Source organism: Culex quinquefasciatus, chromosome 3 (genome assembly GCF_015732765.1).
Source record: "Culex quinquefasciatus strain JHB chromosome 3, VPISU_Cqui_1.0_pri_paternal, whole genome shotgun sequence".
NCBI classification, from domain to species: Eukaryota; Metazoa; Arthropoda; class Insecta; order Diptera; family Culicidae; genus Culex; species Culex quinquefasciatus.
In genome coordinates, this window is record NC_051863.1 from 111,103,334 (window position 1) to 111,126,276 (window position 22,943).

At 36.5% G+C, this 22,943-nt stretch overlaps 1 protein-coding gene across 8 annotated transcripts in view; it reads left to right on the forward strand.

The window, feature by feature from the left end:
* The window catches only part of LOC6043689 (CUGBP Elav-like family member 4), a 1,125,149-nt gene that overhangs the window by 744,600 nt on the left and 357,606 nt on the right, over nucleotides 1-22,943 (forward strand). For 6 of the 8 annotated variants that reach the window (XM_038264505.1, XM_038264501.1, XM_038264503.1 and 3 more), the window contains exons 1-2: nucleotides 3,778-4,229; nucleotides 6,112-7,080. The exons of the other annotated variants lie outside the window; for them this stretch is intronic. Coding sequence is in view for 5 of the 6 variants with exons in the window: in XM_038264501.1 (XP_038120429.1) it covers nucleotides 7,024-7,080 (57 nt within the window). In the remaining variant the exon portion in view is untranslated. Of the gene's footprint in view, nucleotides 1-3,777; nucleotides 4,230-6,111; nucleotides 7,081-22,943 lie in introns of those variants that run through there. 8 annotated transcript variants of the gene reach the window in all.

Sequence of the window (22,943 nt, forward strand, 5' to 3'; positions counted from 1 at the left end):
TTATTTCGCTTTGTTTACACACATAAAAATGTTTATTTTGATCCATTTTAACCTTTTAAAAAATAAAAGTTAAAAAAAATCTTCGATTCACATTTATTGAAAATCAAAAATTGAAAATGACACCAGAAAAAAGCAGCTTTTTAATTTTTTTTAACTTTTATTTTTTAAAGGGTTTCAAATGGATCAAAATAAACATTTTTATGCATGTTTCTATTGTGAAATTGTCTCAGGAACACGAATATGATAAAATTTTCACCAGAAAATGAGATTTAAGGGGTCCCCCGAGCATAAATTTACAACCAAAAAATTCACTAAAAGTAAAAGTGTCTATTTAATATGTTGAACTGCCTTACCCAAAACGTTCTCAGTCTAAGATGGTAGTCCCAGATGTCCCCTACAAGCTGCAGGTCCAACCGAGTTGATATCTGAATGGAACACTTTTTTATTTTAATTTGAAAATTATGCTATTTTTTCACTAAAATGCCAATAACTCCCTTTAGATTTAACCAATTGGGATGCTTCTCCCTGCATTTTGCTGCATTTTAAGGCCTTTCAGATGCATTTTGAATTTTGAAAATAAATTGAATTTTGCCTAAGTTATAGCCTTTTTAAGATTTTTGACGTTTTTGAACCTTCAAACTTTGTGTCCCGATTTGCCCCACTTCCTGTTGACCTATAGTGCTCATATTTTAAACAGATGCTAGTTTTATATGTACAAACAACCCCTGAAAATTTCAGGCAGATTGGTGAGGTCCAAACGACGTCCCATACAAAGGGGTATGCCCTGTTCGTGGACTCGCTCTTAATGCTGTAACCTTCAATAAACAAAAACGAGAGCATACAATGTAAACAATAACAAACACGATTGGTTTGGTTGGCCATTCTGTGCATTGTCCCGAAGTTTGGTTGAATTTGGATGCTGGAGGCCCGAGCTACTCATGTTTACGGTACTCGGACATGTACGTGTGTCAAACGCGTCCTGACCTGAAATCCTTTTGGTCAGTTGTCGCACTTACATCAATTTTTAAGGGTGTGTCAAGATAGCACGACAAGATTGAAACTACTTTTATATGAAAAGTGACATAAATGCACGGAGTTTTTATCGGTTTTTATGGAATATCTCAGGATTGAAATCAAATTTTAGGGATCTGTGAAGGTCAATAGTCGGGGCATTGAGAGCTGCACAAAATGGTGTTCTCAACTCAATTTGGCCCAAAATGCACGTACGACAAGTTATCACTACGGCGACGAAGTGACATTTCAGTTTGACAGATTTACCCTTACTGATTTTTCAGCATTGTTTTCGTTTCATTGCTGAATTGAAGCAAAAGTGATGACTACTGAATCAAATTCAGTTATTTATTTTGCTGAAATGGCAATCCAAAATTTGCTGTGTACAATCATCCCACATGTTCGGAATTGTTTACAGATCGGCTAATATACAAAATATCATTGAAAATCGATAATTGAACATGATGATTTGCTTTTACCTTTCACGTAAAAGCTTTTCTTGTGACCATCATCAATCAATTTTAAATAAAGTGAAGTCCAAGTGGCAGCAGGCTTGGCCGAATGGTTAAGCTGTCCGCTTAGTAAGCGGAAGATCATGGGTTCGATACCCATCTGAACCAACCTTCGATCGGATAGGGAAGTAAAATGTTGTTCCCGGCCTTGGTTGTTGTTAGGCCATTAAGTCATTCCAAATGTAGGAGTCTTTTCCACGCTATAAGTACAAACAACACACCAAACTAAGCCTGCGAAAGCCCAAGTCACCAAGGTGTTGGATAACTTTGTGCTTCAAAATTGAAAAACTCTAATTACCAACTCCCTTTTCTGAGACGGGTAAGAATCCTTTTTCAGCGCGCGCGTTCTTGAAGTTCTTCATTTCGCAATCACATCACCAGCAAACCCAACTCGACCCTCCCCTTTCCCGGCAGCGGAGAGTTTAGAACTGGTTATTGTCCTTGTTTACAAAACAACCTACAGGGACGTTGGGAGGGGGCGGGGAGAGGGGGTGGGTGAGGTTCGTCTCTTACACGATGTGTCATTCAAAATAAATCAAAAGCGATTACATAACACTTTTTGGGCGAGATCTTTGAAGGGAGAAATTTGTTCAAGACAGTGGCGGAGCGCGGGGGTGGGGGTTGATTTTTCTCAAATGTTTTCACGTTAAAACGGGAGGAAAAAATTGCTCTACGCACACACACAGTCAGTCAAGTCCAAGTAACGACGCAGGCGGACACAAACACAGCGACGTCCGCGGAGGCAAATCATGGCGAGGAACGGGTTTGATGGATTACACACCCTTCCCTGAAGGGGTGCGCGCCTCATCTCCCTCCCTCAATTTAACTTTGCTAATTTATTTAATGACTACCGTAGCGTAATGAAGTCATAGGGAAAAAATCTTTGTCTGTGCGCGCGTGTACGTGTGTGAGAGGGTGTGAGTGCGATCAGCGAGGGGGCGCCCAAGGGTGAAAAGAAAAACATTCCCCGCTCGCCACCGCCCCCGCTCCGTTGGAAGCTGTTATCGGACGCATTTCACCGCAACGCACGCACTCACGCAAACAATTGCACCGTGTTACACCGTAACGCACACACGCACACAAGCATAAGCTGCTGTTGTAATAGAGCGCGCGCGATTAACGTCAAAGTAGGCCACGGCGGGTAGGGAATTTCTGCAAGAAACTTTTGACAGCTTGCCAAGATGGATGCACGTTGCACGGACGAATTTCAGTTCGATGGACGATTGATCGGTGCAGAGGAGAGAGAGAGAGACTAGTTGGTCACAGGTGCTGCAGATGGCGCAGCGATTGGGAAGAGGACACACCGCACACGGGTGTTACACGGTTACAACGGTTGGGCAGGTACTGTGCGTTGCAGCGGCGGTGACAGGTTCGAGGTGGGTTGGAGAAGGTGGGGGGCGTTCAGAGGGGGGAGGTTAAGGGGGGACAACGGGGGGTGATAAGGTGCTGCGCATGTGTGTTTGAGGGCAAACCCCGCCTCTGTGTGCAGCAGAAGCGACCCTGCCGGAAAGTGCTGCCGGTGGGTGATCTATCTGTATAGGTCACCGTGTCGGACCGTCGTCCTCGTGTCGGTCGGTCGGCTATGGATGTGTCGGTCGTTGCGGTGACAGTCGGACGTTCGGGTGCGCGCACCGCGCTCGGTTGTAGTTGTGACCACTGTACGTGTGACGCACCCCTCGGCCCCTCGGAAACCCCCCGAACTTCGGGCCAAGTTATGTAATTCTTCGAGCAGAATCAACAGTCTGTTGTTCCGAAGTGGAGAACGCGAGGGGCGCCCGTCGGAGGGGGTGCACGCCGAGGGGTAGCCCACAGAGTCCGGGGCATGCGCACCGAGAACCACCCTCGTCGAAGGCTTCACACTAGTGGGGGTGTCGTCGGCAGGTTGTTTTCCTTTTTTCCAGCCGGCCCGACACAGTGTATTACTTTGTTGCCTCCGTGGCGGCGCCAGTGTGAGTGCGCACGGAGGGGAACTGCTCGAAACTGCTCGAAAAGTAACTCTTCCACAGTAAACCGCGCGCCCCTCGTCGTCGTCGCCTACTGTCAAGTGGTTCGTCCTCGGCGGGTGTGTGCCGAGAGGGGAGACGGAACACCAACACCGGTACGGTAACGTAAACATCGACATTTTCGGTCGGCTTTTCCGTGTCGGAGAACAAAGGGGAGAAACGGTTGGCAGCAGGCCGATTTCCGAAGTCGTCGTCGTCGTGCTCGTTCGGATGCTTCCGTCGTTACTACATACTTACAAAACAACCGACGTGCGGTCCGTCCGGCAGTCTACAATTGAGTTTTGTATAGTTAAGTCGTGATCATATACACTTGTTGTTTGTTGTTATATTTAATTATCTGTCTATAAGCTGTGTCTGTGTTTTTCGGCGAAAAACCGTGTCACGTCACGTGTGCGAGCAGCAGCAGCAGGCTTAAGCGAAGATCGCGGAACAACGGTGTAGATCTTGCCCAGAAGGAGATCCAGCAGGGGTCGCGCCCCCGCGAGGTTCTAGTGTTTCGACGACGAGGTGTGTGAGGTGTCCAAAGCGATTCCGGAGAAAAACAGCAGCAGCAGCAGCAGTCGTGATTTCGAAATTCCGCGAGTGACGACAACTTCAAGTGTGTGTGACGACAGAGGACAACAACAGCAGTAGCAGAACAAAAAAGTGTTTCCAGATCGGTCCAGATTTTGGCGATCGGTTTAAATTGGAGATTTAGCAACAAGTAATGATTGCCAGAAGGGGGTGGAAAACAGCTGGAAGAAACGGGTTTTCTGAAGGAAAAAGTGGTTGAATGTCCTACAATATGGTGAAAATGTGTCGAAATATGGTGATTGATTGAGGAGTGGAAAGTGTGTCAAGTGATTAAAAATTGATGATTCTTCGTTGATTTTAAGTCTTTAAGAGGATTGAACTCGAAATTAATAATAATAAATATCAAACTTTTTTTTACTGATAACGAAACAAAAATCAATTTTTGTTTTCAATTTTGAAATCATTTAAACTTAATCCAATGCAAAAGTAAAATTCAAATAGTGTTTATTTTTACACAACAAACCTTTTTAGCAATAGCCTAAAAAATCAATTTACCCTTACAAGATAGTGAAATTTGGTGCTTAAAATTATGAAAAATATTATCAAAAATAGTAATTAAAAACTTAATCAACTTGTTCAGCAAATCAATCTCATTTAACTTGAAAAAAATATTACTCTTAAACTTAAAAAAAATATATTTAAACTATTGTTTTTTGATGCAAATAAGTGAAATTTCATATCAAAAATTTTAACAATTTACTTTAAATCACTTCGGAAACTTAAAAATTTTACAAAACATAAATTTATCACTTAAGTTACTTTGCAATATTGCAACAAATTCCTTTTATTTTTATATATCAATTTCAATTTAACAAACAAATCCTGAACTATCAAAGATTGAAAAAACAAATTGCATTGTTTTCCTTTTTGAAATTCATTGCAAGTCCAGAATCAAAATTAGGCATAATTTCATTCATATGTTTTAAAAATCGTCCATGGACTAAATTTAAAAGATGAGAATGAAATCGTCTCAAAAATCTTACTTTACAAAATACTCTGTCTTAAAAACGGTGCAAATTATCAAATTTTGAATTCTTTTAGACTTCAAAATTTTATTTCATGCCTGGCAATGTATTCCGCACACTTTTTTTCTTTCTGCCCGGTTAAACTTAATCAAATTTTGAATATAGTTGAAAAGCCTGTTGAAAATTTCTCAACAAATCTAAGTCAAAACATTTTTTTGCTTAAATATATTAAAACATTGAAAAACTTGAACAATCATTGTGAAACGTTTGTTTTTTGCATTTTTAAAAATACTATAATTTTCCACAAAATATGTTTTTTTTGTCAAGTTAGACCAAAAAATAATTTGTATTTTGCATCAAAAACTAGCCCTCTTAAAAAATTTCCCAAAAATTTGGGGCAAAACTGATTATTGCTAAAACATTCAAAAACATGGAAAACCTGCATTGAAAACCATTTATAAAACATTGTAAAACGTTTATTTTTGCGGTTTTTTTTTAATTTTTTTTTTCAAGTTACATTAAAAAAGGCAGGCTTGAGTACGACTACAAACGTGTTTAGTAAATAGCGTTAAATTTATTTTGATCATAACCTTGAACCCTTTCAAAGATACGAAATTGATCAGAAAATTATTTCAGAAGCTGTTCCGAAATTTTTGACTTGTATAGTATAAGCGAAGTTGGTTTCTTTTAATAAGCAAACAAGTTGAACAAAGTTTCATTCAATTTGAAAATGATAGCAATTTTTCGAAAATTTCAAAATTTTCACAAAAATTAAACAAAATGATAAGTAGTCATACGGAAAAATAAAGTTGATATCATCTTCACTTTGTTAAGTCAATTTGTACAATATTTTATTACATATTTTTTTGAAATATTCTTTAGAATTATTTCTAGACACTTTTTGATCAGAAATTCATTCCAAATTAAACTTGCAAGTACTTTCACCACCATATTGAAAGACATTCGACGTATTTCCTTCACAATTTTCTAAATTTACAAGAAAAACTCTCTTCTAAACCAAAAACCCTCCAAACTCCTCTCGTTTAGGTGATCCAGCCGTGATTTTCAAACCGCCAAAGGCAGACGGAGACCAAGAAAAAAGGGTCTCCCAAAACATAAACAATTAAACAAAACAAAGTTTGTGCCAGTGTTGATTGAAGCAAAGCCAGCAGATACCACACAACAGACCGTTCGATCGAGTGTTTAGGAAAAAAAAGCAGTGAGCAGTGAGAGAGCATCGTGAGAGTGGTGAAAGCAAGTGAGAGAGAGAAAACGTGTGAAATCGTGTACAGCACACGTAGCTTAGTCATTTGCGTGAATCCTTCGCGAGGAAAGCTGCTCCGTTTCGAGTGAGCTTTAGGAGGTTAAACGGGAAAATTCGTCGCGTTAAAGTTCCTGCTCGATCAAGAACAAGTTGAAGTAGTGGAAGTAGATTTCTCGTACTTAAAAATCTAGCAAAAAAGGAAAATCCGTTCCAAGCCAAAAAAAGAAAGCACGCAGCAGAGTTTGGCAGCATAAACATAGAGAAAGCAAAAAAGAAAAACCACATCATTCTGCTGTGAGTTTAATCAATTTAATAACATTCACCCAAACCAGCCCGGAGCCGAAAACCGCGCACCGAATGCAGGAAAACCCATCCAGAAGAAGAAACCAACCAGTTTAGTGAGTGTGGAAAACCTAGGAAAAAAAACCCCCAAGAAAACTCTCTCCTTCTCTCTTGGTCCGTCTCAGTCTCTCTTTCTGATCTGACTAGAAAACGTCGACGTCGTCGTGTGTGAGGAGTGTATGTGCGCCGAGTAGTTCGATTCGATTCGCTACGACCGTGAAGGAAAAATAAGAAGAAAAAAAAACTAGCATCAGCGGCAGCATCCGAGGAAATCGGAGCGAACCAAAAAAAAAACGGCCAAAGTTATTCCAATATTAATTTCGGTTCCTGCAAGTGAATTCAATACATTCCATATGGTTCACATGATAGAAATCGTGCGTCAAGGGAAAGTTGACTTTCCTCAAGTGATTGTAAGTTGAAATTTTTGCTTTCTAGCTTTCGTATTCTTGCTTTACTGATAAAAAATGCCTTTAATAAAATATCCTTTAGCTCAACTTGGCTGCGTGAAATAATCTTTCATTTGTTTATTTTGCCATGACCTTTTCTCAGTCGTTTCACTTTTCAGTCATTTTTATATTGATTTATATTTTTGAAAGGAAGTATCAAATAATATTAACAAAAAAACGAGTATTAATCATATCTGTACACATAACATTTATAAATTAATATTAAAAAAGAAACCTTTTTTGAAATACCTTAATGACCGTTATCATTCCCAAAAAATGCATTTCAAAAGCTTAAAATTTTTATTCAATTGCGTACAGTCTTTTGCTCAGAATTTAATTCTAATCGCTAACTATATCAACTTGATGTATTCAGTGATAGTGCAGCCAATCCCCAGTGTGAATAGTAAATATATTTTGACAACTTTTTGTGAAAATTTTGTCATCTTCCACAAATTTTTAACATTGAAAAAAAATTATTGCAGCTTTTTCTAGAAAGTCAATCGTTTTGTAATCAACAGTAGTGATTTTGAAAGAAAATTGATCAATCAAATATACAAATAATAGTATAATTACAATTAGTTTGTATTACAATGGTAAAATTACAAAATTTTAAATATTAATCATCTGTAAAGATTGTATGAAAATTTAGAAATGTATTGTATGGTTTTGTCAGCATAAATATATCCTAAGAGATTCTCATTTGAGTTTCGAAACTCTTTCCAAGGGACTAAAGTTGTTCAACTCGATCCTCAAAAATTGTTGATGATTTATAAAAAAAAAAAAACATTTTTTACCCACTTTTGACACCAATTTTAACCTAGGTTAAAATATCCAAAATCGTTAAAATTTTGCACAGCTTCTTCAAATATCCCAAAAAAAAACAGATTTTCACTTGTGGAGAATGGGTTCAAGCCACATCCAAATTTGTTTTACACTATTGAATGGCATTTTGATAAAAGTTAAGTGCTTGAAAATAATCTTTTAAACATCAAATAAACACCAGTTGTGGCCACGGTATGTCAGTTGATCCAAATTGGGAAGTCAAAAATAACTGCGTTTTACAAAAATTTACGTTTTACTTGGAAAAACTTAAAACAAACGAAATTATCGATACATCAGAAAAAAAAAACAAAATTAGACTCAAAGTTGGACAAAAGCTCTTGCAGTTTATTTTACTCCAATTTTCTAGAACCTAATTTTGGTAGAATAGAATCTTAGTTTTTTAATTATGTATCCTTCCAGAACCACCTTTGTGTAAAATTATCGAATGTTTAAAATTAATTCATGAGTATGCTGAATAATTTCCAAGTAATTTCAAAACAAAATTTATAGATTCACATAAATTCAATGTTCTCTTCAATTATTTACTTGACGTTGTATATATTTTGAAGAAGAAAAAATCAATGTCTATTAAAACAGGTCTACGGAGCATAAAAACACGTTTTTAAAAAGACATAAAATTTGGGAAAAAATAGTCAATTTTTTTTAAGATTTTCACAATTTAAATAAATAATTTTGCGAATGTTTTGATAGAAACTAGCTTGCTTTTTTCTCAAAAAGCTTTGTATTGCTTGATATGAGCTGATTAAGCTTTTAAGAAGCTGTAATCGTCCGCCAAACTGCTGATATTACAACATTAAATGTACGATGGATATACGTGCCGTTTCCCTAAGTATTGTGATTTGGTGCAATACACGAAAAAAAGTTAATTCTCGAAATCGTGAATTGTGTTCATGATTTTGAAAACCACGTTTAAAGGGCAAATGCACCATACTCATGAATAAATACCTTCATGGTTCTCAAATGTATGACTCAATTCAGGGTTACGAGAATTTTATTTCTGTGTTTGTTGTAATTGAGACCAGTTTTTTTTTATGAAAAATATTTGTGTTGCACTATATTTTGAAAGCTGATATTGGTATTTAGAGCCTGATCATTTGAATCTAAAATATATTTCATCTTTTTAGCACCAAACTGTACTTTTCCATCTTATTCATTCGTTTCTCCAATATTCTTCCCCAACATCCCTCGAATGCGCTATTTCTTCCTAAACATTTTTCCTCTCACAATTCAGCTTGGAATGTCTTACCGCTTTCCCTTCCACACCCCAGCACCACCAAGGGACAACCTCTGCTGTCGAACGTCTTTTCTCTCTCTGTGGTATAAATTTCAATGATCGATCACATAGGTCGTCCCGCGGCCGAGGCCATCACAAACTGCTCGCCGGTCTGGTTTGGTCTGGTTTTCCACCGAGCATCTCCCTAAACATTCATCTTGAGATGTCGGGGTGAAAAAAGTGACCGGAGCAGCAAACACACACAAAAAAATAAATAACCAACCCCTCGGTCGAGCAGGGAGAAAAAAAAACCTTCCCGACCTCACAAGACCAGATGACGAGGACTCCGATGTTCACGTCCTCTCGGGGTGGGTTGCGACCACCCCCATAAAGCATTTCATTCATCCGTTTAAATTTTTATCGATTTTCATATTATTTTCTCTATCAACATCCCTTTTCTGGGCGCTCCTGGGTGGTGCGGCATCCCGAGATTCGTCTTGGGAAATCCCGATGTAAACACCACACACCAAATCGCTCGAGCACACAACACACTCGAGGAGGCTTCGGGGATGCGTGAGCTGAAAGATGTGGCAACGAACGGGTTTGGTTAGCCTGGGAAGGTGGAAAGAACAAATTAGGAATTCCCTAGTTATAAACATAGATGAAATCGAAAATTGCAACAGCATGCCTAATTTTTCAATTTAATTATTTTGACATTTCTTGAAGTGCATATTTAAGAATACACAGATTTTAATTTCCTTAAGCAAATTTTATATCACAAATCAAACAAAGTTTAGTTTTGAAAACAAAACTTGAATTGATAATTACTTGATACTTGATTATCTATCACCAAATAGAAGCATTTTTAAAATGCGGTTACCAATAACAAATTCTTATAGATGTTACCAATTTCAAAATCAGGAAATTTTTTCTTTTATACTTCGTTAAAAGTTTTTTTCTGATTAAAATGATTTTTTAAATTTCCAATTATTCCTTTTTATCATTTTTTTTTTAAACCACGGTTAATGTATTCTAAACATAACTTATTGGAAGTTTCAACTACATTAATGGTCAAGCATTTCGATTCAACTTTACAGATTTTACTTCACAGATATTCACAAACTTAAATTGAGACTTATGTTACTCTAGCGGACTAGAGGTGGGCAAAACCGCTCTCTTTGAGGAGCCGCTCATTTTCACTAGCTCATTAAAAAGAGCGGCTCTTTTGAACGGCTCTTTGGCTATTTTTCATTTTTTTAAATTGCTATTTATAGAATGGTGTGATTTTGTATATACCTTCTTAAAATTAAGGTTTTGGGGAGATTTATGTCACTATTTCTACTCGAACCAAAACGTTCGAATAATTGGATGGGGAGAGCCCCCAAACTTAAATGTAGGATTTTGGAGAAAATTGCTAAAAAAAATACGAGATTGCTTTTATTTTGGCTAAAATTTAACAAATGCTCATTTTTTTTTGAAAATAATGCGAACTTTTTTCTACATTCTGATTTAATTGATAAAGTTTATAAAAACCAAAGTTTAACCGGAAAAGTGGATTTAATTTTCTTCTCCAAAATGTCCAAAAAATTTCCAAATTAAGCTATTTAAAAATGCTCAAATTTGTATTAGTTTAAGCTGTATTAAGCTATTAAAAGGCTCAACTTTGTATTCGGGAAAAACTTTTATGTATCTTTACGGTCAGTTGTGTAATAACAAGTTTTTTTTTTTAATTTGTGAAAAATTATATTCAGATTTACTAACTTGTCATGAATTTATATGCATTGAAATCTTTAAAATTATAAATACATTTTCAACTTTTTTACAATTGTAAAAATCAAATTCAATACTTCAATTTATTTGAAATTCAATTGTTTATTTTTATTAAGTTAAAAAAAACACAGGTTTCAAAATTACTCTATCTTGATACGGTTCTTTCAACAGCCCGAAGTTTGAAAAAGAATTGCGGCTCTTATTTGTGAGCCATGCTTCATTCGCTCTTTTCAGTGAACCGGCTCTTTGAGCGGCTCGCTCTTTTTATGCCCACCTCTAAGCGAGACGCACAATAATTATGCACATTATTGATCACTCACTTGAAAAATAATTCCGAAACATGTAAATAATCAGCAAGCGCCATCAAAAAAACAAACGCGCCGAGACTTTTGACGTTTCAATTTTGACGACCCAATCCATTCGAAGGCAAATAAAGAACAAAGGGTGGCTACCAAAACCACCACTAGCGCCTGTTGGTGTGATCCAGTGATGCCAGGAAATTTTCTCTATAAATGCTACTTTTCGTGAGTTTTAGCTTAAAATTTCATTAATTTTGGCAGTACTAAGCAGACCCAAAAGAGCGCTGAAAGACAAAAAAAAGAACTAAGCTGAAAATAGGAAAATAAGCGTGGCCCAATACATTCTCGTTGGATTGGAATACATTAAGGAAATATTTTTTTCAAATGCTTGTAAAAGGAATACAATAACTTTTAGTAAAAGTGAAAATAAACAGAAATGTTCACAAAAAGTTGCTCTACTCGTTGGTGTACTTGGTTTTAGTAAATTTCAAGGAACACTCCAGATTATCCAGCATCATTCAAACATGACCGCTTATTAGGCTTAAAATGGGTTTATTTTCCCTATGTCGACTTTGGTCAAGGTCGAGGTAAAACATTATAAAAACAAATTTGAATTTTCAAGCCTGTTGTTTCAATATTTAAGACGACAAGTATCACAAATTGCCTAATACACCATAATAGTTATGCTTCTATAAAAAAATAGCAAAATTTTGATGAATTTATTTGAATATTTTTTCCCCCAATTTTTAGTCTTCAATTTCTCAGTTTAAGATTTAAATCGGAAAAATGTAGTTAAAAAGCAAAAAAATATTAAAAAAATATACTTATTTCAGATGAAAAAAACTTTTGTCCAAGAAGCAAACCGATTGTTAAGTTTGAATTGATTCGATTTTAATTTTTTCGATTAAAAGTAACTTTTACCTTTGAATGCAAGATAGAAAATAGTAGGTTTTTCAGCACAAAACTCACCGAGTTGAATAAAAACGTAGAGTGCTGAAAAAATAATTATTTGCAACGAGTTAAATACACAAGTTTCTTCAAATTCGAAAATAGCTGACAAAATAAGTGAATTAATGCTTTAATTTTTTATCAGTTTTGTTATAATTGTCGATGCAAAGAAGGCTATTTAGTCATTTGAAAATGACACGAAATAGTACTTTATGCAACAAGTTGCAAAAAGAGGATTTTTTCAGCACGAGTCGTACATTTATCCAACGAGGTTCACCGAGTTAGATAAATACGAAGAGTGCTGAAAAAATCAAGTTTTGCAACGAGTTCCATACAACATTTTTTGCAATTCCAAAAAACACACACTGAGTGAAATTTTATGTCAAATTTTCATGTATTTTGTCAATAAATCGTTTAAATCAAAAAAAAATTTGAAAAGTGTTACTTTTTGAAACAAGTGCTAAAAAGTTCAACTTTTCAGCACCCATATGAGTGCTGAAAAGTATAACTTTTCAGCATTTATTTTGAAAAGTGTTGCTATTCGATTCTGTTATTTTTGGTACAGAAAAGTAGGCTTTTTCGTCGTTCAAGAATGACAGGAAAAGTAAGTAGTTTCACGATGGAATTGCAAAAACTACTATTTCGAAACTAGTGCCAACTTTTCAGCACCCATTTTAGTGTTGATAAGTAGAACTGTTCAGCACTGTTATTGAAAGGTTTTAATTTGCTATTCTGTTATTTTTTGATAGATAAAAGAAGGCCGTTGCGTCACTCGAGAATGGCACGAAAAGTGAGGTGTTTTACGACGGTATAGCAAGAAGATATATTTGGCTAGATCCGGCAAATTGAACGTTTAGCTTGAAAATGTTAACTTTCATTTCGATTAATTAAAAAAATCTGTTTGTTGATCAATTCTGGTTTAAAAAATGGTGCCCATTCCAAGATAAGCTAACAATTTAATATTCAATTCATCATCACTTTCAAAGTTTTTCTTTCTTTCTCATCATCACTTTCAAAGTTTATCAAACAATGATTTAATTTAATCTGATTAAATGTCCCATTTTTAATTTATAAAAATGCATTTTGCTAAAACGGCAAGCCAAGACCTGCCATTATATTTTACGCTTTCAAAACATAATAGAGTTTCCAGACGGTTCAGTTAAGAAGGATTTCGATCTCTGAACAGTTGAATTCATCTGAAACTTAAAATTACCTAAAATTAAATTTGGCATTATTTTTTACTTGAAGTACTTGATTTGACTTCATTGTACAATTATTAAACATGGAAAGTATTGCAATTCTAGCAATACATAAAAATTGTAGAAAATGGAGAGTTGGAATTATTTGAGATCCAATCTTCAAGTTTTTCATATTAAGATAAACAATTTGACATTTCCACTTCCTCGGGCGATCCATTTTGGCCCCCAAAAATTGCTCTCGCATCGTGGCGCACGCCTTTATTGTGGGAACATTTTTCCAACCATCGCCACCATCCCCATTCCCCCAACTCACCCCACCCCCACAACTCAAAGCCGAAGGAAAAGGACGTGAGTGATTTTCTTCCACTTGTGCGGGGGGTTCGGCTGGATGGCTGGACACATAAAAATAAACTTGAAAGTGCGGTCATGTGTGGAAAGCTCCCTAAACGCGCTTGATACACTTTGTAGCAAACCAACAATTTCAATATATTGATTCGCTGCGAGAGTGGGCTGAGTACGGCTGGCTGATGGCTGTCGAAGGAGCGTTTCAATGGAGTGGCTCCGCTGGGAACACGCCGTCCGTCGAGCTTTGTAGACGGGAACGATCGATGATGGGTGCTCTAAACTTAAGAAAGGCGGGTTTTTATGTTGTTCAGAATGGTTATCGATTATGATTGTGTTGCATTGTGCCTGTTTTGAATTAAAAAAATAGGAGTTATTTTTTTTTTAAATTTTGTTGTATTAAAGAATTGCATGTCTACCACTATCTTGAAACCACCAGGCGTGCGTCTTGCTCAAGTCAAACAAACTTCAACGCACCATACATTTGAAAGAGTTGAAATCTGTTCCACCTTTATCTCAACAACACGCATTACGGATTTCTACTAAGTAGCATGAAATATTAATCCCCTTTCTCGTGACGCCTTTCGTCAGTTATCTGAAATTGACCTCAATTTAAGTTTCTATTTAAAGCAACAAAAATGCGTGTCTTGTAATTTTCCCTTTCTAACTGACACACACAAACAAACTCAGAACACCAGCAAACGCGATCCATTTCCTCGTCCAAGATAACAACGCCGTTTTACCGTGGTGGTTTTTTATTTAAACAGGAAAAAAAACCCCGAACCCGAAATGAAAGCACTTGAAGCACTTCACCGTCGTGGTTGCGTGTCTAATTCGTTTTCCCTCCAATTTCCATGCGATTTGTTCAACTTAGAAGCTCCCGAGTGCGTGACTTTCGCCCAACCGGAATGAAAATCAGCTGATTTAGCCCTGTCCGCGTGACGTAATCGGACCACCGTGGGGTCTCTCTCTCTCACTGCCAGTCTGGCGACGGATCGATACGTCGATCCACCAGCAGCCGGCAAAGTCGACATAACGAGTCGAGGGGGGCTAATAAAACGGAAAATTTTAAACCCTTTTTTCATCACGCTGGGCAAAGGATCCACCCACTTTTCCCTTGGACACGAACCTGAAAAAAAACAACAACTCAAAAGCAGCACACTAGTTTCAGCCACTCTCTCACACTCTTTTGGCTTGCGCTCTCTCTCTCAGAGCATGGGCCTGTTTTTCCCAAGCAGAGGCGCCGAGGAAAAACAGTACGAAGGAGGTGGTATGAAAACTATCTTTTTTTTTTTCGTTCTCCGTGTCACCTTGCACCCCTTCCCCACCAACCGAACGCCTCATTTTCACCGTGCCCAAAAATTTCAAACCCGGGCCCAACCCGGTGAAAAAGAGATGAAAACCGGCGTCGTCGGGCCGAGAGTTTTCCGAGAGCGCACACCGCACCACATTTTCTCTGGAGAGTCTGAGGAGTGGAGAAAGAAAGTCGGGCGCCCAAGAAAACGACGGCCCAAAAAGGACACACGATTTCCTTTGGCTTTTCGGCAGAGTGGGACGAGCCTGCAAGTCTCGAGGGAAAAACAGCAGCAGCGGCGATTTCAATGCAACTCGGCGGAGGCCTCTGCGTCGTCGTCGTCGGGCCGACTAGATGAGAATTGGGGCAGCGGGGGGAGAGGTCTGACTGGGGGGCCGTTTCCGATCGGAAAATGCAATTTTGAGTGAGTGCAATGATGGGAAAAACGGCGAAAATTGTGTAGGGCTTGATGGGGTAGATGAAATTAGAGGTTGTAAGGTGATTTTTTTGAAGTTTAAAAAAGGATATTTCATCAATTTACCCATGTAACCATTGAAGTTATGTCGAGAGATTTGAACCAAAAATGTTAATAAAGCCAATAAAGCCAAGCCAGTTAAATGAACACAGATCTTTATTACACACTTTTTTGTAACTCCAAATTTAGGGTAACTTTCAATTTTACTACATATTTCACTAACAAATTATTTCAGGATTGGGTCTGCAAAAGTAACAATCTTGGAAGAAGAAAACAAAATACGTAAATGGTTGCTGTGCACCCTGCACAAACCATTTTAATCTTACGAAATTCCTAATGGCAGTCTAAACAATGACTTATTTCAACATATTGATCTCTGTAGCAAATTTGAAGAATTCTAACAAACTGAATTAAAACATTTTTTTTCAATCAAAAAACCTAAAACACCTATTATATTAACAATTGAATAACTCGCATGAAAATAAACTTGTTTGACAGCATTTATGTTGAAAGTATGATTCCTCGGATGATAATCAAATCATTTGGTAACTTATAAATAAATGATATTTTTGATTTTTGATTAAAAGTGATGAATTGTCAGCTGCAAAGTTCATGGAAATGAGGCCAAAATGGTAATCAATGGAATTTAACGAAATTAAAGTGGCTTAGGGTAGGGTAGTCATCAATGAGACACTTTTGGTTTTCAACTTTCAAAGATTTTTCTCATTTTTTCATCAGCATGTTTTAATGAGCTTTTTGTTGCCTTTTTGCCTTCCTCACTGAGGTAAGGCTATAATCCTGCTCTAAAAATGAACTTTTTATTAAAAGCTCGAAGACCCACCTTCATGTATACATATCGACTCAGAATCGAAAACTGAACAAATGTCTGTGTGTGTGTATGTGTGTGTGTGTGTATGTGTGTGTGTGTGTGTATGTGTGTGTGTGTATGTATGTATGTGTTCAAAAATCTTGCCAAGTTTTCTCAGCACTGGCTGAACCGATTTTGATCGAACCAGTTGCATTCGACTTGGTTTAGGGTCCCATACATCGCTATTGAATTGTTTGAAGTTTCGATAAGTAGTTCAAAAGTTATGTATAAAAATGTGTTTTCACATATATCCGGATCTCAATTATATGCATGTAAACGATGTCCGGATCCATCATCCAACCCATCGTTGGTTAGGTTATCAAGAGACCTTTCCAACAAGTCCACAATATTTAAGATCTGGCAACTCTGTCTCGAGTTATGACCACTTAAGTGATATTTATGTACTTTTTTGAAGCCGGATCTCACTTAAATGTATGTAAACGATGTCCGGAACCATCATCCGACCCATCGTTGATTAGGTAATCAAGAGACCTTTCCAACGAGTTCACATAATTGAAAATCTGGCAACCCTGTCTCGAGTTATGACCACTTAAGTGATATTTATGTACTTTTTTGAAGCCGGATCTCACTTAAATGCATGTAAACGATGTCCGGATCCATCATCCGACCCATCATTGGTTAGGTAATCGAGAGACCTTTCCAACGAGTCCACAATGTTGAAGATCTGGCAACCCTGTCTCGAGTTATGACCACTTAAGTGATATTTATGTACTTTTTTGAAGCCGGATCTCACTTAACTGCATGTAAACGATGTCCGGATCCATCATCCGACCCATAATTGGTTAGGTAATCAAGAGACCTTTCCAACGAGTCCACATAATTGAAGATCTGGCAACCCTGTCTCGAGTTATGACCACTTAAGTGATATTTATGTACTTTTTTGAAGCCGGATCTCACTTAAATGCATCTAAACGATGTCTGGATCCATCATCCGACCCATCACTGGTTAGGTAATCAAGAGACCTTTCCAACGAGTCCACATAATTGAAGATCTGGCAACCCTGTCTCGAGTTATGACCACTTAAGTGATATTTATGTACTTTTTTGAAGCCGGATCTTACTTAAATGTATGTAAACGATGTCCGGATCCATCATCCGACCCATCGTTGGTTAGGTAATCAAGAGACCTTTCCAACGAGTCCACAATGTTGAAGATCTGGCAACCCTGTCTTGAGTTATGACCACTTAAGTGATATTTATGTACTTTTTTTGAAGCCGGATCTCACTTAAATGTAAGTAAACGATGTCCGGATCCATCATCCGACCCATCGTTGGTTAGGTAATCAAGAGACCTTTCCAACGAGTCTACATAATTGAAGATCTGGCAACCCTGCCTCGAGTTATGACCACTTAAGTGATATTTATGTACTTTTTTGAAGCCGGATCTCACTTAAATGCATGTAAACGATGTCCGGATCCATCATTGGTTAGGTAATCGAGAAACCTTTCCAACGAGTCTACAACGTTGAAGATCTGGCAACCCTGCCTCGAGTTATGACCACATAAGTGATATTTATGTACTTTTTTGAAGCCGGATCTCACTTAAATGTATGTAAACGATGTCCGGAACCATTATCCGATACATTGTTGGTTAGGTAATCAAAAGACCTTTCCAACGAGTCCACATAATTGAAGATCTGGCAACCCTGTCTCGAGTTATAACCACTTAAGTGATATTTATGTACTTTTTTGAAGCCGGATCTCACTTAAATGTATGTAAACGATGTCCGGAACCATCAACCGACCCATCGTTGGTTAAGTAATCAAAAGACCTTTCCAACGAGTCCACAACATCGAAGATCTGGCAACCCTGTCTCGAGTTATGATCACTTAAGTGATATTTATGTACTTTTTTGAAGCCGGATCTCACTTAAATGCATCTAAACGATGTCTGGATCCATCATCCGACCCATCACTGGTTAGGTAATCAAGAGACCTTTCCAACGAGTCCACATAATTGAAGATCTGGCAACCCTGTCTCGAGTTATGACCACTTAAGTGATATTTATGTACTTTTTTGAAGCCGGATCTTACTTAAATGTATGTAAACGATGTCCGGATCCATCCTAAAAAATAGCTGAAATATGTGTCCAAACCACTCATATTACCCATTGTTGGTAAAAAGTGAGGAAGGCATCAACCACATAGGTGGATTAAGTTAGTTTTTTTCTTTTAATGTGTTCTAACATTGACCAAAATATGAGATCGATCCGACATCTACAGCCAGAGTTATTCAACTGTCTCATTGTAGAAGCACTTGGCAGGAACAATGAGACAGCTGGGGGCAATGAGACACTCTACGAAAATCAATACTTTTCTTGTAAAACATCATGTTTTGGTATTGTTCCATTGCAGGTAACTTGCCTTGAACATTTTAGAGCAATTTTTCCAACATGAAACTTTAATTAACAAAAGTTATACTAAAAAGTATTTAAATTTTGTAAAATTCGTATATTTATACCAAATAACTTTGTATTTTTGGTTAAATGAAGTTAAAACTCTATTAATATGCCAAAAATCACTTTTAATTCATGTTTTGAAAGATTTCCATAAATTTTGAAAAGTTTAATGAAGAAAAATCAAAAAGTCTCATTGTTACCCATGAGCTGAAATGAGTGGGGAACAATGAGACAGTCCTGGATACTGGGTATATTCTAAATTTTGGCCAAACCTAATGAAAGGACATTGTAGCCCAACTCAATCCCTATGGAACGTTGAAAGAAATTTGAAGAAATATTAGCTTTGGTGTTAATGACAGCCTACGAGCGAAAAAGTATTTTTTGTCCATAATTTACTTTTACACCCCAGAATCAAACATTTATGAATAACTTTTCAAGGGAGCATCCATAACCAAAGCCACTAGATCGGCAGACGTGTATCCAGTATACACACCTTTCCCCCAAATATGAGCCTGATTGGTTGAAACTACGACTTGTGAGAGCCATTTTATTATTGTTCCCCGTGTCTCATTGATGACTACTCTACCCTATCCCTTTTCTCACAGAAATATCAATATCTGCGAGCTGGCAACATTGATAGGATTTTAATTTATTTACACGTATTTCTGGGCAATTCTCTACGAAATCAGTCTTTTTACTTCAATTTTAATTTTTGTATTTTTTAATCCGGCTGAAACTTTTTTGGTGCCTTCGGAATGCCCAAAGAAACCATTTTGCATCATTAGTTTGTCCAAATAATTTTCCATACAAATTTGGCAGCTGTCCATAAAAAAATAATGTATGAAAAATTCAAAAATCGGTATCTTTTGACGGAATTTTTTGATCGATTTGGTGTCTTGGGCAAAGTTGTAAGTATGGATGCGGACTACGCTGGAAAACAATGATACACGGTTAAAACAAATTTGGTGATTTTTTATTTAATTTTTTGTCACTAAAACTTGATTTGCAAAAAAAAAAAATCTTTTTTTTGTGATATTTTTTAGATAACATCTAATGCCAACTTTTTAGAAATTTCTGTGTGAAATTTTCTGTGCAAAAAATCTTTGACCGAATTATGAATTTTTGAATCAATACTGATTTTTTTCCAAAAATCGAAATATTGGTTGCAAAAATTTTTTTTTCGATGTTAAATCAAATTTGCAATCAAAAAAACTTTAGTGAAATTTTGATAAAATGCACCGTTTTCAAGTTAAATCCATTTTAAGGTGACTTTTTTGAAAATAGTTACAGTTTTTCATTTTTTTAAAAAATAAGTGCACATGTTTGCATGGCGTAATATTGAATGTTTGGCCCTTTTCAAATGTCAATTCAAAAAAAAGATGAAAAGATCAGAAAATTTCACGAGTGTTTTATATTTTAACATTGTAAATCGAAACATTAGTTGCTGAGATATAAAGTTCAAAAATGCAAAATATAGAGAATTTTCTCAGCTTTCCAAAAATATTTTTTTCGAAGGTGGCAAACTTGTGCACTTATAAAGTTGAAAAATTTTTGCGACCAATATTTTATTTTTTTGAAAAATCAGTATTGATTAAAAAAATATATAACTCGGGCAAAGATTGTTTGCACAACCTGGAAATTTCGGGAAAGTTGGCATTTGATGTCCTCTAGAACATATTAGAAAATGAAATAAAACAAAAAAAATGGTGTATTTTTGCAAATCAAGTTTTAATGACAAAAAGTTAAATAAAAAATCACCAATTTGTTTTTACCGTGTATCATTTTTTCCATTTTTACCACTTTGCCGAAGACACCAAACCGATCAATTTTTTCTCAAAAGATGCAAATTTTTGAATTTTCATACATCATTTTTGTATTGACAGCTGCCAAATTTGTATGGAAAATTATATGGACAAACTAATGATGCAAAATGGCTTCTTTGGGCATACCGAAGGCACATAAAAAGTTTTAGCCGGTTTGATAAATACAAAAAAATCGAATAACCGAAATCTGAGAGAACTGCTCAACTGTAAAGGTTAATCTTTGATCCGAAAACACAATTTCTATTTAATGTTAAAAAAATCAATTGGATATATATATTTACTGAAATTCTTTGGCGATTTTGATTTATATTGATATTGATAGGAACAACGTCTGAAAATTCTGAATTTGAAATATGAAAAAAAAAACGTTTAAGTCAAAGACCCTTTTTCAAGTGTGGGAATCAAATGTTTATTTATAAACTTTTAATATTTTTCTTTTCAATTTTTTGCTGAAATTCCGTTTAAAATTGGATGTTCGAAACTTGTTTCAGTTAAATATTAAACAAGTATCAACATACATGTTAAACTACTATTCTAAGTTTAAATCACACCATTTTTTTATACGAATAGGAAAACGGACCTCATTTATGGATTATTTGAGCAATTACTCAAATTAACCATAAATAAGGTCCGTTTTTCTATTCATGTTCATTTCTATAAAAAATCGTGACCATTGAGGAAAATTTTACTTATACAGAAAAAAGAGCTCTCTTTGATATTTGTAGTTCTAGAAATATTCACAATTTAGTTTTTAAGAATAATGACTATTTGTTCCCCCAAACATGTTTTTTTCAAACGGAAGTCAGAAATAATTTTTGTTATTGTTTTTCATTCAGTGATCAAAATCATTACAATAGAAGTAAATTGTAAGTAGGTCACAGTAACAATAGTGTTTCTCGTGGGATCGCTGCATATTTCAGATCAAAATAGTTAATTAAATTTAAAACTGGCCAGATGCAAAATTCAAAAAAAAATTGACAAATCGTTTTGTTTGCGCTATAGTTAATTATTTACTTGTTAAATTATTTTTAATAATTTTCTGACAAAATGTCATTTTGTATTTTTTATAAGACATTAAAAAGAAATTTAGACTCGAGATTCCAATTGGTTTGAATTAAGTATGATATTCGTGATTAAGATTTTCTTCAATAACTAGCACTTTATTTTAGTTTAAAATCAATCACAATATTTTTGGCAACGTTTAAAATATGAATATAAATCATTTGAATTATGTTTCTTTTATGAGTTGTTAACATTTTTATTGAACTTTTAAAATTTTCAAAACTGGTCCAACTCCAGACTCCAAAGAGTGTCCCACATTTTCGTATATTTTTCCACCCCCCAACAATGCCCTTCAACTCGTCAAGTTGCTCCTTCCTCCCCACCCCGCTCCACCGGAACCAGGAATGCAATGGAAAAAATGTAAATTTTACGGTGTCAAATGGCTGTTTTAGGGTTCATATTTTATATCGCGCGCTGCTTTTCGCCGTTGTTGATGTACTAAAAAGGGTGAGCGCGCGCAACAGCAGAAATTTCAGCAGCTCAGCGTAAAGTGAGTTTTAAGGCAGGAGGGAGAAAAAAACGCGCCCGCCAAAATGCTCGTTTTATATCGTGTTAATATTTTATGCTTCTCCTTTCCTGCTCCTTGTCAAGAGTCCTTTTTGACGTCGACGACTTCTCTGCCGGAGGGATAGAGTCCTTCATCTGATGTATTTTCGTATTTTTTTTTCGCCCGCTGCCTTCAGGAAAAATAATCTCCCGTTTCACTCCGCAGGAGAGTGATGAGGGACGGCAGGCTCGAAGCGGTGTGGGGGAGGGGGGAGGGAATCCTTCAAAAAAGATGACATAAACAGCCACCCGGCAGAGCAAATCGCTCAAACGAAGAAAAAAAAAACGGTGGAAGAACGACACGTTAAGGTTACTGCATATTTTATTATGAAAAATCAATTTTTGTAAAAGATTTTCGCCCCAAACGTGAGTTTCGAGGGATCGTAAAAATTCGTACAAAATGTTGTCATGTCATAAATATCGCATCGAACACGCACGCAAACGCACCAACCCGGAACATTTTCACGGAAGCGGGCTGCGGGAGCAGGAATCTTATTAGGGATTACCACTTCCTTGGAGGGAGAAGTAGTGGGGTACGATTTTCCACCTGACGTGTTTTCTAGGTCGAAATCAGGTGTTGGATACGATAAGACGTTTTCTCGACCCCAAACAAACCATTTTCAAATGCGGGCAAGGGAGGGGAGAGGGAGGAGGGGACTCCCCAAAGTCCGATCCGAAAATAAAGTTGAACGAAAAATTAGTTTCCCATGCAAATGAGGCTTAAG